The 14,831-nt window shown below is 33.7% G+C and overlaps 1 protein-coding gene across 1 annotated transcript; it reads right to left on the bottom strand.

Moving 5' to 3' along the window:
• Nucleotides 1-8,528: 8,528 nt before the first annotated feature.
• Nucleotides 8,529-9,684, bottom strand: LOC120071509. Its single transcript, XM_039023832.1, has one exon. The coding sequence runs from the start codon at nt 9,627-9,629 to the stop codon at nt 8,661-8,663; it is 969 nt and encodes a 322-aa protein (XP_038879760.1). The 5' UTR covers nt 9,630-9,684; the 3' UTR covers nt 8,529-8,660.
• Nucleotides 9,685-14,831: the final 5,147 nt, after the last annotated feature.

Raw genomic sequence — 14,831 nt, 5'->3', positions numbered from 1 at the left:
AACACATTATTCTAGAGCTAGTCTGTTACGAGCTAGTAGAGGGACCTCGCGGACCTACAGATCATGGGCTCCAACAATCCGAGATTAATTGGCTAAACTCATTAGACCAGATTAATCCTCATTTGTTAACTAATGGGTCACTCCACTAAAGCCCATAGTTGCACTCCCCTCACTATAGATATATTATGTCCACATGATTTAACCATAATCAGCAAGTCGACCGGTTGTTCGTAATAATGGTTGGGTCAAATATTCCCCGAGATTACGTCTTACTCCTCAAGTTCCTACTGATCCTCTAATGAACAATTGGTTTGTGATCCAATCACCAAACCAAACTCTCTTAGCCAAGTGAGAGGGTGGGGCCCCTTGTTCAAGACCTGGTTCAGTATTTGAAAGAACAACCTTTCTCCTATCCCTAAATCGGGTAGGCGTGAACTCCATCTTGTACCCTATGTCCCCAGATATCTATTAGGTCTTACCCTTGAAATGGGAATCTTATTGAGCCAACCCTCACCTATGCAAATCTAGGGACAATCCCAAATAAACAGGAGTTCATAGTTAGCTCAAGTTTAAGATCGAGTTACCTAGGTCATCTAGGTGAAATAGTCAGTCTTATACAGTAAACAACGTTATAAAGTAAGAGTAACTTATTTCTTGGTCCGATCTTATGCAAACTCATTGCATAGGATGCCCGCACTCCTCATGTCATAACATGTACGAATTAGGATCACATCGTATGTAGCACTTTACAACTCTTTGTAGCAACTACAGAGTAGGCCGCATCCAATGGTGTTACCAGAATAAGGTACCCAACCTTATTCATGTACCATAGATCATTTTGACTATTTACTCAAACCTGATCCACTCTTATGTCCCCACATAAAGTTCAAGTACTCATGCAATAGTCATGGGTCTTAGTTGATTGGATTTAGACTTTCATACAATTTATGAAATCAATAATAAGTATATTGATTTATAAAAAATGTTTATCATTTTACAAACTGCGAGTTTTAAGACATAAAACCCAACAACAACATATTTGTCGACTGTTAAGAGACAACTAATACACCACTCAATCTAAAATTATAAAAAAATATAATTAATTTATATTCTTACATAAAGTAATAATGAAATAAATATATAAAAATCAATAATACCTGGCACTGAGTGGACGATGACCTGAGGCTTGTAATTGGGCTTGTGATGCCATAATTTTAAATCTATCATAAGCCCATACCTATAGTAGTATCAGTGGCCACATTATTTCCAACGCTTTTGCATTAATAGATTGACAAAGTTCTCTATAAAGCCATGCAAGACAAGCACCACCACTCGAAATCAGACAGTAGAGGGATAAACATAAGATGTACCAGAGTGCTCCAATAAGGTGCATAATATATGCTCGTGCATACCTACGTATGCTAATGTCTTTGACATCAAGAGACAATTTTGGAAATTGGGATGTTAACCATGGGATACTCAATCTCGAGTCTTTCAGATCATCTGGTAGAATGCCTAATAGCTCGTCACAAAAAGTTTTCTAATCATATTGTAATGAACCTGTCAAAGGTTCTCCATTTACTCATAACCCAAACCGAATAGCAACATTCTGCAATGTAATTGTACATTCCTCACAAGGCAGATGAAATGTATGGGTTTCTGGTCTCTAACGCTATACTATACTAAAGTAGTTATGAGGTGCAAGGAGCGTGCAAGGAGCTATTGAACGTAAGGAGTAATCCGTGGATCACATAGGATAGTATGTTATGTAGATGTCTCCCTTCTCCGACAACTCAAAACTACGGTAGAAGAACTATCCCATATTGATTGGGAACGGTAGGTATTTTATTGATATAGTCGCACAAGATTAGAAGGATCAGACTCCATTACCTAATAAGTTCAAATTATATTACATGACAAATAAAATTATATTACATTGCATAAAAATAAAATTCAATTAAATAAAATTCCATTACATTACATTTTACGTTGTACATAAAAATTCCATTACATAAAAATTAAAATTCCATTAAACAAAGTCCTGAAGAGTAAGCATCTAATGTACGTTGTGGACAAGTACACTTGTCATGTGCAAATAGTACCTAAGGCAGGTGGTAGATCAGCTCACAGTGATGGAGAAGGTGATCGACAACAGTTATAGAGGAAGGAAGTTGAAAAGGTTCGGGAGGAAAGGTGAGGGGTCGTGAAGTTTATTGGGACCACTGATAACGGACAGAAATGCACGTTATTACAGTGAAAAGTTATAAAACAATGCAGGATTGCGATGGTAAAAATATACAATATTGCGTCCAAAAGCATTAAGTTCACAACATTGCGATCGCATGTGTCTATCGCATTAAAACAACTAACTTATGTATTTTATGCAAGAAAATGCATTGACGAAAGGCAGAAATGCGATCCAAAGAAATTAACGTTCGAGCGCATTAAGAGATTGCGGCCACAAGGCTATGCGATCGTTTGCGCTCACGAAAATCTGCTCGAGAAGGTGGCCGCATAGAGTCGACACATCAAAGTGGGTGCATCTGGATGAAAGCTTAATAAACCATAATGGGACAGAAAACTGATGACGATCGATTCCGAATTAAGTTGACAAGCCGTTAATGACCTACTGTAACAAGTACACTCAACTTTTCGATGATAAATATTGGGCGCATCAGACAGAGAATTAATGTCATCCCATTAGTGCAATCATAAGAGAGAAGAAGCTTTTCACCCTTAAATTCTATAAATACCAAAGGCCACCATCAGTGAAGGAGTTCGCACAGATACAAAATTCACCATATAGATAAAAGTTAGCCTTGTTCATAGTTTTTCTTTTACTTAGAAGGCGGAAGCGAGTGAAGGGAGATTACACCGAGAGATCGTCCCGGTGAACTCGGAAGAGTGCAAGGAGCGTCGAAATCAGAGAGAGGGCCAACTCTTACGGAAGCAAGAACATCTTTTGGGCAGAGTAGAGATAACACGGTGTAAAAGCCTTGGGAAATAAGATATTGCTACCAAGCTCTCTACCCTTATTTTCCATTGTCATTTTGTACTCTGAACCTATTTATAAACTAGAAATCGTATCTTTATATCTGTTCACTCTCTGTACATTACACATGAGTAGCTAAATCTGTCGAATGGGTTGAGAAGCACTTAGCTAGCATAACCTGAGATCTTCATTCTATGTGATTATCTTCTATTATGTATGCGTCATTCGTCCATTAGAGATACTCGGGAGGGTAGTCTAAGGATAGAATCTAGGCTTGAAAAAGTCATATTAGAATCTAGGTGTCACACCCCCTCCCAGATTACCCTTCTTAATCCAGAAGTGAATGTGATGACAGTAGTTACCAACTCTTTTGTGGCACTTATTGTCTAACTAACATCCTTAACTTGCTTAGATCCTTGGAATGCATATATAACATTCACCAAACTAATGAAACTTTAAAAATAACCTCAAAACACCAGGGATCAACAACAACATAACTACATTATATTAATAGGTACAGAGTTTAGTGGGTCCTAACATACTTTACTAGTCCTTAATATGAGCAACACATATGTACAGAAATTTACAAAATAAACACCTAAAACTGTGCTTTAGACTTTTGGACTTTTAACTGGAGTCCTTGAGTAGCAGAGCAGCATGACAGCTAACCTCTAGGGAGATAACCACTATCTGGGAGAAGAAAAATATTTGAAAGAATTTGCTACACGCCCAGTGAGTGACTTAATCAAAACATAAATCTCATGCTTAAACTGGAAGCTAGAAAACAGAATACTGGAACTAAAACATGCCAAGCAAATGTGTACATAAAACTTTTAAAACCAGTGTATCTAGACAAATAGCTGAACTGATTCCCAGTTGAGAGAGAACCTTTTTGCTCGATCTCTCAACGTCGGATATCCTTGTTTAAGAGAGAACCCTTTTGCTCAATCTCTCAAACATAAACCTGGGTCGGGGTGAGAACCCTTTTGTTCAACACCTTTCAACCAATGCTAGGAAAGAACCCTCGTGGTTCAATCCTAATGAACTGATTAACTGTCATACGTGCACGTAAAGCAAACTGGATTCTGACGTCAAGGATCATAACTGAAGCAGGATAGCACTGCTTATTACTGAATTGAGTGAATTATTCTGATACCTTCTCTATGTACTTCAGTATCAGAATCATAACATAACTGAAACCAGGTAGTACAACTCAGATATCTTCTCCTTGTACTTCAGTATTGACCTGAAAATACCTGATAGGAAAACATTTTCATAAAACAAGCTTACTGAAAGCTTGATCTCATAAAACATAGCTTTCGTAAAAATATCATTTGCTAACGCATGCTCAACAACATTAAGAGCACATATACTTTAAAACATAATACAAATACTTGTAACTTAAATATGTCATAGAATCTTCTTTTGAAAACTACCATGGTTCCACCATTGTACCAAAGCATATTTCATAAACTTTGTAACTAGCATGCGTTTATAAACTTTAGGGAAATGGGTTACTTGGAACTTCTTGTAAAATAACTAGCATAAAAGTAACTGTCAATGAAACATGGATTATTAAAATATTTATAAACCATTTATAAATCATTTATAGTCACTCACAGGTCCTTCAAGTTTGCTTCCTTAAGGCTTGATAGGCTTCTCCAATGGGCGTTAAACCTACACGTATAAGCATACTACTTAGTGTCTACATTAGCCTTCCATTTAGGCCTACTCAATGAATCAAGCTCATATGCCAAACCATCACATTGTGCCTCCTACCATTCACTTATAGGGTCGGACACTTAGCTAATTTGGAGGGCTTGAGTGCTAAAAGAATGCACCCTTTGATCTCCTATACTCCCCACACAAAAAAATTTTGGAGCATCAAACTCTAGATTCAATTTCAACAATTCATAACTAAATTTCCAGAACTCATCTCAAGGAACTTCCTTCTACAAACTTGCTTAGAATCAAGTTAACAACATTACCTTAAAATTTCAGCTTAAACTCCCCGTCGTTTGATTTGCAGATTCAAACCTTCATCATTGGCCCCAATTCAAGCAGCTGCCTGCTTGTTCAACAACTTCCAGTTCAAACTTCAAAAATATATAACTCGAATTCCATGCCTCATCTTAAAAAGTTTCATTCTACAAAGTTGTTTATAATCGAGTTAACAATATTACCTCAAATTTTTAGCTCAAAAATCTTCATGATTCGTCCTGAAGCTTTAATTCTTTATTGATGGCCTAGATTCACCCGAGAAACGAACCCTTCGTCCTTATTTTGCTCCTCCGGCCTTATTTCGGCGAGTCTTCCCTCCAGCAGCACAGCTACAGAAAGTAGACATACAGAGCTTTCGAATGCCACTAGAATTACACAAATAGCTCAAGTAATCTGTCCAAACCGTTCAAATGAATTTGGCCTTTCTTCCTATGCGACCGCCAAACTACTTGTATGAAATCTCCTTGGGCTACTTAGCCCACTAATGAAGATTAATGGCTGAAATTCAACAAATTTTTCCTTCAAATTTTATATCCTAATGTAGTATTTAATAATTTATTTGATGGGTATAACATTTTCCTTTTAAGAGAAACAAATTCTTAATTTCCCACTTTCTCTATTTTGGGAATTCCAACAAATTTTGCTTTACATTTTAGTTAATCTCTCTCCTTAGTATAGTTAACCTATATTCAAAATTTCTCACTAACTCGTGTTTGATACCTCATGTCCAAGTCCATTACGTGAGCTCCATCCTTAGCCAACATTTAGTGAAATTCAGCCAATCAATTCACCCTTCATTCACTTTGCCAATCTAGGTCATCTACCACATCATGGCTTCCTTCTTTCTTCTATAATTCCTAAGGCATGATTCCATCATAGCTCATTAGAAGACATCACATTACCTACTCTTACTTAAAGTAATTAGGGTTCGGGTTTTACACTAGGCTCAGGAGAGTCAGATTAGAATGCATAATCAAGAGATAGAAGCTTAGGAATAAGTTTTATTTGCTATTAACGCATGCACCCTAGAGATAGGATATGATGGTATGCGGTCACCTTGTCCTTGTGTGCATCTTGCATCATCGCATAGGCAAGAAGTAGAGACTTAGGAATAAGCTCTATAGACATTATCACATTCATCGCATGCGTCCGAAAATTAGGAGTCATCACATTTGCATTGGAAAATGAATTGCAATCGCATGAGTGTAGCATGATCGCATAGCTTGAACGCATTCTCAGAAAACGCTAGCTAAAGACCTTCTCAACCCGTTCCTCCACATACTCAGTGTATCTGTCGTATAATTACTCTTCCCTCAAATCCGCCGCATACATTTTATACCTTAAACATCAAATCAACCAACACTTGATTTATTTGTTACCACAAAGTGAGCTAAAATTACCATTGCATACTGATTTCCTTAGTCCTTGCGTTCGACCTTGGGCTTCTCAGTAGGATTTATACTTGGGTCTTGCTGAGAAAACTTGCTTGCACAACGTATATTCCACCATCGCATTCTACACCATTATTTCATCGCATAAAATAACGCATCAATCACTAAGTCGTGTACCCGGTACATGACTTAGGGCAATCATGGACCCCGTCCACAATTACCTGATCAACGACTGTCTATATGGCCGTCACGAGTCTGAAGGAAATCGTGTACCTGATACACGATTTAAAAACTTATTTTTGCCAATAATTTCAACACAAAACTGTTTGGTTAATAATTATTAAAATAATATTATTTAAAAAATTCTGAAAATTAAAAAAAAAAACATTTTGTCATATTTGCATGTGGCGGCCTTGGTTTCTTCAATTATATTTGCCATCCAACTCAATTTTTCATATATGTTTTTCTATTTCAAAAAGTAGTTAGTATTATCTAGTAATTGAAAAAAAATTATTGTGATTAAGATATATCTCATTCCCTATTTAATTTCAAACTTAAATTAAAATTAAAATATTACTTAAAAAAAAATTGTAAAAATAATCTAGTAACTAATTATAATTTGACATTTTTTTTTTATTAATATTCCAATTTTGAAAATTCAGAAGAGAATAAATATAGAGAGACAAAATTTACACAGATTAAACAATAATCAAAATTATCAAAAAAAATTGTTTAAAGAAAAAAAATCTTCATAATCTGAAAGTTTAAATCCTATTTTGATCTCTAAATTTTGAATTTTTTTATATTTTGATCCCTAAATTTTTAGAATATATCTCTAAACTTCTATAATGTGTCCATTTTAGTCCTTGTTAATTCTCTGTTAATTTGTTAATTAGTTAATAGATTGGTGATGTGATATATAGCTTAAAATATGTATGTATACAAAATATTCAAAAAATTGTAAAAAATAATGCGTTTAAGTTTTTACCTTACAAAACTAGCTCTTTTTTTAAAACTTGTAAAAATAGTTTCTCAACCATCTCGAACTCGACCACGAGATTTTAGTTAAAAAATAAAATTTTTCCAACTTATCTATTGTTTGAGGTTTTCTCGAGATTATATGTATCTCGATGTTAATCCTGAATAAAACAACACCGAATATAATTAACATCAAGTTTCTATATATATCCCGAATCTTACCGATTTTTTTTATAAATATTTTGATCTTTCTCAAATTTTAAAAATATTGAACCAATTTGAAAAATCTATTTTGATAATTGAAAAACACACTTGGTACTTTGGAAAATTGTATAATTATGAAAACATAAATTATGCTAAAGATTTGAAAAATTACATAATAATTGATATAATATTTAGTAAACATAAACGAATTTGGAAAAAATTTGAAAATAATAAAAGATCTGATATAAGATTTGGGAAGATTGCATAATAATTTGGGACTGAAATAATCAATAAGTTGGGAAAAAAATTTAACTTTTTAATTAAAATATCGGTGGTCGATCTCGACCGAGTAAAACTATTTTTACAAAATTAGTTTTGTAGAGTGATAATCTAAACGTACTATTTTTAACAATTTTTCAAAATATTCATGGACATGATTTGTTGCCACGAAAATGTGAATTTTACTTAGGTGGACTTCTCGGGGTAGAAAAAAGAGTCTCAAAGAGAAATTACAGAGCACACATTTGTGTTTCCATCAATTGTTAGATAAGTTTTTCAAGAGGGTAATTTGTATTTCTGCAAGATCTTGAAGAAAATATAAAAAGGGAAGGAGTTTGAGGTGCTTTCAACTTTTGTGAGAGAGAAAAAGAAGGGAGAAGTTTTTGTAACTTTTTAAAGAGAGAAAAGAGAAAATAAATAAACTTTAAAAAAATAAAAAAAATAAACTAGATGCCACATCACAAATCTATTAATTATTAGTACATTTTAAGAATTTAGAGACTAAAATATACATTTTAAAATTTTAAAGATCAAAATAGGATAAAACACAAAGTTCTGCTAGGGGAATGCTTCTCATTGGGTTTGTTTTTGCTTTCTTCTCATCATTCTGGTTCTGCTTTAACTCATTCTAGTTTCATCACCTGCCAAAATGTTTGGAAGAGAGCCAAAATTCAAAGATTCTATTTGAAAAATGCCCATATATACCTTATTTTTATTCTTTATTGTTATGATCTTCTTCCTCCCAGTTAAAGGATTATACAACCAAAAAAAGTATTGTCCGACCATAAACAATATCTCTCCATTTTCATAGGCTTTCATGGGGTAAATGAGCCCAAATCTTTTAGATTCTCATCATCAATAACAAAATCTCTAATCCATGAGTCTTTTTCTTCCATCTTCCACACTTGAATCCTCTCATTAGTTGTTGGTGGGAGGATGTGAAAAATTGCATAAACACTGCCATTAAATTGTTGTATATACACTTTATTGTAATGGGAGAAGGGGCCAACTTTCAAGACAGCACTCAATTTAATTTTCTCAGACTCAACATCAAGAGTATATATGACATACTCATTTTGTTCATCTTTTTCTCTTCCCAACCAATAGATGATCCCATTAAAGTAAGCCCCCTTACAGCAAATGTCAGAAGGAATGGAGTAAAGATGTCTCCACTGGTTTTGACTTTGTTTAGGGTTAGGGTTGATTCCACCTCTACCAAAGGTCAAAACCTCCATTCTGGAACTATAACTAGGTTCGTCTTCTATGGTAATTCTAAACAATTTGTAATGCTTCGTCGTAGGGATGAAACCAAATCCGTAAACATATTTATTAGCATCAAAATTATCACGAGGTACTCGAAAAAATTCATTGGTCATAGGATTGAATATGCCCATACAAGAACAGTAAAAAGTAGATTTGGAAATAAGTAGAAGGCCGTTGCAGGATCTGATGGGTAGGATAAAGGACCAATCGCCGTCAAAGCGTAATGAGGCGAATTTATTCACTTCAAATTCCATATCAGAATCCACATCCAAATCATCAAGACGGAAACAATGCATTTTGGGATTGTATAAACTACTAGATCCACAAATGGGGTTTCCATCACGGGTAAAGAGAATAAAATCGTTTGTAAGCAATTTAGAAGAGGAAGAATAATCTAAAATCAAAGAATTCCAAGTTTTACAAACAACTCTACAAGTAGCTAAATTGGAGACAACGAGTCTACCGAAGATTGACTCACCAATATCCTCTTGAAGTTCTCTTCCCCAATTCACAATCTTCATCGCTTTCTTTTACGTTTACAGAGAACAAATTAGGGTTTTTTTTTTTTTTAGTGAATCTCTTTCCCATGGTATTTAAATACCTGAATTTGGGGAAACACTTGGGCCATTTATTTCGAGTGGGCCTTTAATTGGGTATCTTTCTTTTACTAAATTATCATGTCACTTTTTCAAACTCCATTTTAAGGAGTCGAAGTCTTCTCCAAATAGGTGTTTCGTCTCTCAAATTTTAAATGAGTCATTTTAGTCTCTAAATTTTTCAATAATCAGGTATATAGCAATTATTACACTATCATTTAAAAAATAGCAAAATGTAGAGTACTTTTAAATATAGCAAAACACATGAATATCCTATGAGTCCAACTTTGTAAAATCCTAAAATGTCTTTATCGTCTATTTTAATTGCAATATAATTAATTCGACATCTCTATTAATTAGACTATAATTAATTGCTCAACTTTATATTCTAACAGCTTTCAACGCTAACTAACATCGGATAATTTTACATAAATCTCGCATTGAACCCGTGTTTTGAATTTTTGTATCAAATTTAATAGTTAATTTGAATATTTGAATCTTCTACCACAACTAACTTTTAAATCTTAGTTTGAAATTTAAAATATCATATTATCTTATTTTTGAATAGTTTGTAATATTCTCTTATTTTGGATTTTCAAATCTTTTATTATATTAGTTTTCCTAACTAACTTTATATTTATAGTAGATTTTCTCTTAATCATAATTAAATCTTACGTTTTTAAATTGTTTATTTGATTATCTTTATTATAAATTTGTTTTAGATGTGGAATATAAAAAAAAATCTCATTTTTATTAATTATTCTTTTTTATAATCTTGAATCATATTGTTTTTTGTTTTAAAGATTCTATTGAGAAGAATAGCAAAACAGAAATTTCATTAAATTTATAGCAAATACTTCCTATTTTTCTAACCCTAAAATGCCCTTATCTAGATTTTCAGTTACACTGTAACTAATTCTGCCCTTTGCAAATTTTTTAGTTTGAATCTTGATTTTCTCCTAAATTATCTCCCTACACTTTTTGAATTTTAAAAATCGAATGTAAATCTTTTTTAATAATCAAATGTAATTTTTCTTTTCAATTATCATACTTGATCTTATCTTCAATTTCAAATTTTATTTTATCTAATTTTTCAATTTTCATCTTTTTCTTGTTGATTTAATTTTTGTTCTCAATCGACGACAAGTCTACTTTGGAGGTTTGACTTAACTTATCAAATCCAAGGAGGAAAGGTTTGACTTAATCGACCATGACCAATAGTTCAAGTTGCAGAGTCTTTCTTTCCAAAGTGACTTCTATCGAGTCATTGTGAAAAGGTAGGCCAAGCATGTAGATAGCATTGGTATTAACCTGTTTGCCTTGAGGTTTTATACCCAGATTCGATCAAGGAAGGTCGAAGGATGTACCATCGTCGAATATTGTTTGTTTCTCTTATATTCATGATATCTCCACGATTGACATGAACACTATATTGTTGGGGTTAATGCCTTAAATCTCGCAAGGTTCTATAGTTTGTAAACATTATTGAACAAGCTCGTTGTGTATTTAATAAAATATATGTTATTTTATTCATTGTCTATAAAATATATGATATTTTAGTTGCATTAATCACAAACTAATAAACTAATATTCAAAGTTATATGTTTAAGTGATAACTTAAATGATTTGTAATAGATGGACAAGTATTGGTACAGAAGTACTGGTATAGAATTTAGATAAAGTTTTTATCAATTCAGCCCTCACTTTCTAAACTAATATTTTGGTCTGGAACGAAGAAAAAGTATTGGTACAGAATAAGTTCAAAAGGGATCTAGATAGTTTGGTTAAATGATTTTCAATTGTTGTGTATTTGTTTTTAAGTTTAGTGTATTTGTTGGGTGTAGTTTGGAAACTAATTAAACTATATTTGTAGGTCACATAAATATCCTGTCATCACCAAAAACTTTCAAAAGATCTTTGATGACCACAAACTTTCATCCGAATTACGGTGTAATTAATTTTTCTTTAACCCTAAAATGCCCCCATCTGAATTTTCAGTTCTGTTGCAACTTATTCAAATCAAATGTAATCTTTTTAAAAAATCGAACATATATATTTTTTTCAAATATCATATTTGATCTTATATAGAATTTCAAATTTTATTTTATCTAATTTTTCAATTTTCATCTTTTTCTTACTGATTTTATTTTTTATTCTCAATCGATGACAAGTCTGCTTTGGAGGCTTGACTTAATCAATCAAATCCATTGGTGCGTAGACAAAAAGGCTCGACTTAATCAACCATCGGCCAAGAGTTCAGGTTGCAGAGTCTCTTCTTTCCAAAGTGATTCTTATTGAGCCATTATGAAAAGGTAGACCAAGCATATGGAAGGTATTGGCATTAACCAATTTGTCACACCATTATTGGTGGAGGAGCCCATTTCGGAGAGGAAAATGACGGCAACTTGGTTGGAGAAGAGGTTAGTGCAGTGCTTAGAGCCTGGCCAATTGATAGTCTCTAGATGTTTGTTTTAATTACAATGTAATTACGAATATTTCTTAATAAGTCAATTGCAATCTCATTTTATATAGTTGGAGGTTGTTTAGACTTTTATAAATTCTTTATTTTTAATTTTTAATTTTTTTACCATTTTTATGAATGAACCAATGATTTGCAATTTTTACAAATGAAAAGTTAAAATTCACTATTTTTCTTGTTAGCCCTTAAATTTTCAATAATAAGTTTAAAAGGTCCTCTTTAACAGAATTGTTTAAATTAACAAATCTGTCCAAGTAGATTATTTAGAGAGGAAAACTTAGGTGCAAGCTGGGCTACTCCTATCTTTTACAGCCCAGCCACGTGTCAAACATTTATTAGCCTATAAATTATGGTTTTTTAATAATATACTTTTCGTTAAAGTTAATGTCTGTTAGGTTAGGCTAGAAAAAATGATTTAGGTTTCCCTCTTTTCCAACTTTTCAGACGTTTAAGTGAAGGGACCCACCATGTGAAATGACAATTTTGCCCCTCACTAAATGGTCATTTCAAAGAGTTAAATCAAATCTAGCTCATCTTCTTGTGGAACTTAGGGCTTTCCATTATTCTTCTCTTCCTTGAGTTTTCTTCACCATTTTTGGAATCTCTTATTGCAAAGACTCTCGTTCCTTTGTAAAAACGACCAATTGTTCGTGTTCATTGGATGTCTTCCAATTGAGTTCATTGTTGTAAGTTACTTCACGAGACAAACTTAACAATGAACTCAATTTCACGAGAGACACAATACAGATACTTGTACCTCTCGTGAAGTTGAGTTCATTTCTCTCTTGTGAAGTGTTCATTTCTATCTTTTGTCTCGTGAAGTTACTTTATTCATTTATATCTTTTGTATAAGACCGGACCATGAAATGATTATTTTCTCTTTATAACGTCGTTAATTGGAGAGATTAATATTTCATTAGAAGGACCATAAGTGACTTGACCTTAATACTGAGTGAGTTGTGAACTCTTGTCTATGAAGGCGATCTTTTGATCAATATGGGTAAGAGCGACCAGATTCGCGGACTCAATATGCCTACCATTTTGGAGATTTGTCCGAGTAGGGAGCTGAGAACACAACTATACAAGATGGACTTCATTCCTTACCATCTTGAGGGTAAGTAGATGAATTGCTCTCTTAAGGGCTGATTTTGAGTCTTGAACAATGAGACGCCTCACCCTCTCACTGGCCAGAGAGTGATCTAGATTATAGGTGGACTATAACTACTTGTTCATTTGAGGGATCAATAGTACTTAAGGAGTTAGTTGTAACTATATGGGTAAAACGATAGTTTGATCTAGCTGTAGTTACGAGCAATTCGTGAAGGGCCAACTTACTGTTGATTGGTTATATCCGTGGACACAGAAATATATCTAAAGTGTGAAAAAGTGCAACTGTCTGTCTTAGTAGAGTGACTAGCAGTTAATGAATATTGATTAATTTAATTAAAGAGATCAATTAATTAATCTCTTATCATTTGAGCTTCTAATCTATAGTTCCATAAGGTCCCCTCGTTAGCTAACTAAGGATTGAGAGCTCTTAAAAAGAGTTATTTTTCCTGGTTTAATTTGGGCTCGTTATTGTATGTTATGTGTTTATTGTTCTATTTTGTAGGTACCGAGCAATTAAGAGGTAGAATTGGCGATTGCTAGTGTTGAAATGCCTTGAATCTGAGAATTCTAGATCACGAGTAGATCAACCGAGTATAGCTCGTGATAGAACTAGAAGAGTTGGTGTTGGACCTCCTGTGAGGTATGGTTTTGAAGATATGGTTACTTTTGCATTGCAGGTTGCTGAAGAGGTAGATCCTCATGAGCCATCCACCTATAGAGAAACTGTGTCATATGGTGAGTCTGCTAAATGGCTTGTTGCTATGGGGGATGAGATGGAATCTCTTGACAAAAATCAGACTTGGGAATTAGTTAAACGACCAAAGGAGAGAAAAATTGTCACTTGTAAATAGGTTTTCAAGAAAAAGGAGGGAATGTCACCTTCAGAGGGCATTAAATATAAAGCTCGAGTTGTTGCTAGAGGGTTCACACAAAGGGAAGGAGTTGATTATAATGAGATCTTCTCACCAGTAGTCAGACATACTTCTATCAGGGTGTTACTAGTTATAGTAGCACATCAAAATTTGGAACTTGAACAACTAGATGTGAAGACAGCTTTCTTACATGGAGAGTTGGAGGAAAAGATATATATGACCAACCAAATGTGTTCTAGTGTCCAGGTAAAGAAGATTATGTTTGCAAGTTGAAGAATCTTTGTATGGGTTAAAGCAGTCTCCAAGGTAGTGGTACATACGATTTGACAGCTATATGATTAGACTTGGCTATAACAGGAGTCCATAAGATTGTTGTGTATATCACAACAAAGCTAATGATGGTTCGATGATTTATCTACTTTTATATGTAATTGAAAAATCTTCTTAGTGTTGAGTTTGATATGAAGGATTTGGGTGCTGCCCAAAAAATTCTGGGTATGGAGATTTATAGGGACAGAGGTAAGAATAAGCTCTTCTTGTCACAGAAAGGATATATTCAGAAAATATTGTTCAGGTTTGGTATGTCATCAGCTAAGCCTATGGATACTCCTAGTGCTGTAAATGCTCGTTTGTCATCTGAGTTTTCACCACAGTCTGAAGCTAAAA

The sequence above is a fragment of the Benincasa hispida genome, chromosome 2 (genome assembly GCF_009727055.1).
Source record: "Benincasa hispida cultivar B227 chromosome 2, ASM972705v1, whole genome shotgun sequence".
Classification (NCBI taxonomy): domain Eukaryota; kingdom Viridiplantae; phylum Streptophyta; class Magnoliopsida; order Cucurbitales; family Cucurbitaceae; genus Benincasa; species Benincasa hispida.
The sequence above is the reverse complement of the archived record's forward strand: the minus strand, read 5'-3'. Positions and strand labels throughout refer to the sequence as shown.

Bases quoted from the DNA above. Each gene is read 5' to 3' on its own strand.
- LOC120071509 (XM_039023832.1), bottom strand. From the start codon at position 9,629: ATGAAGATTGTGAATTGGGGAAGAGAACTTCAAGAGGATATTGGTGAG.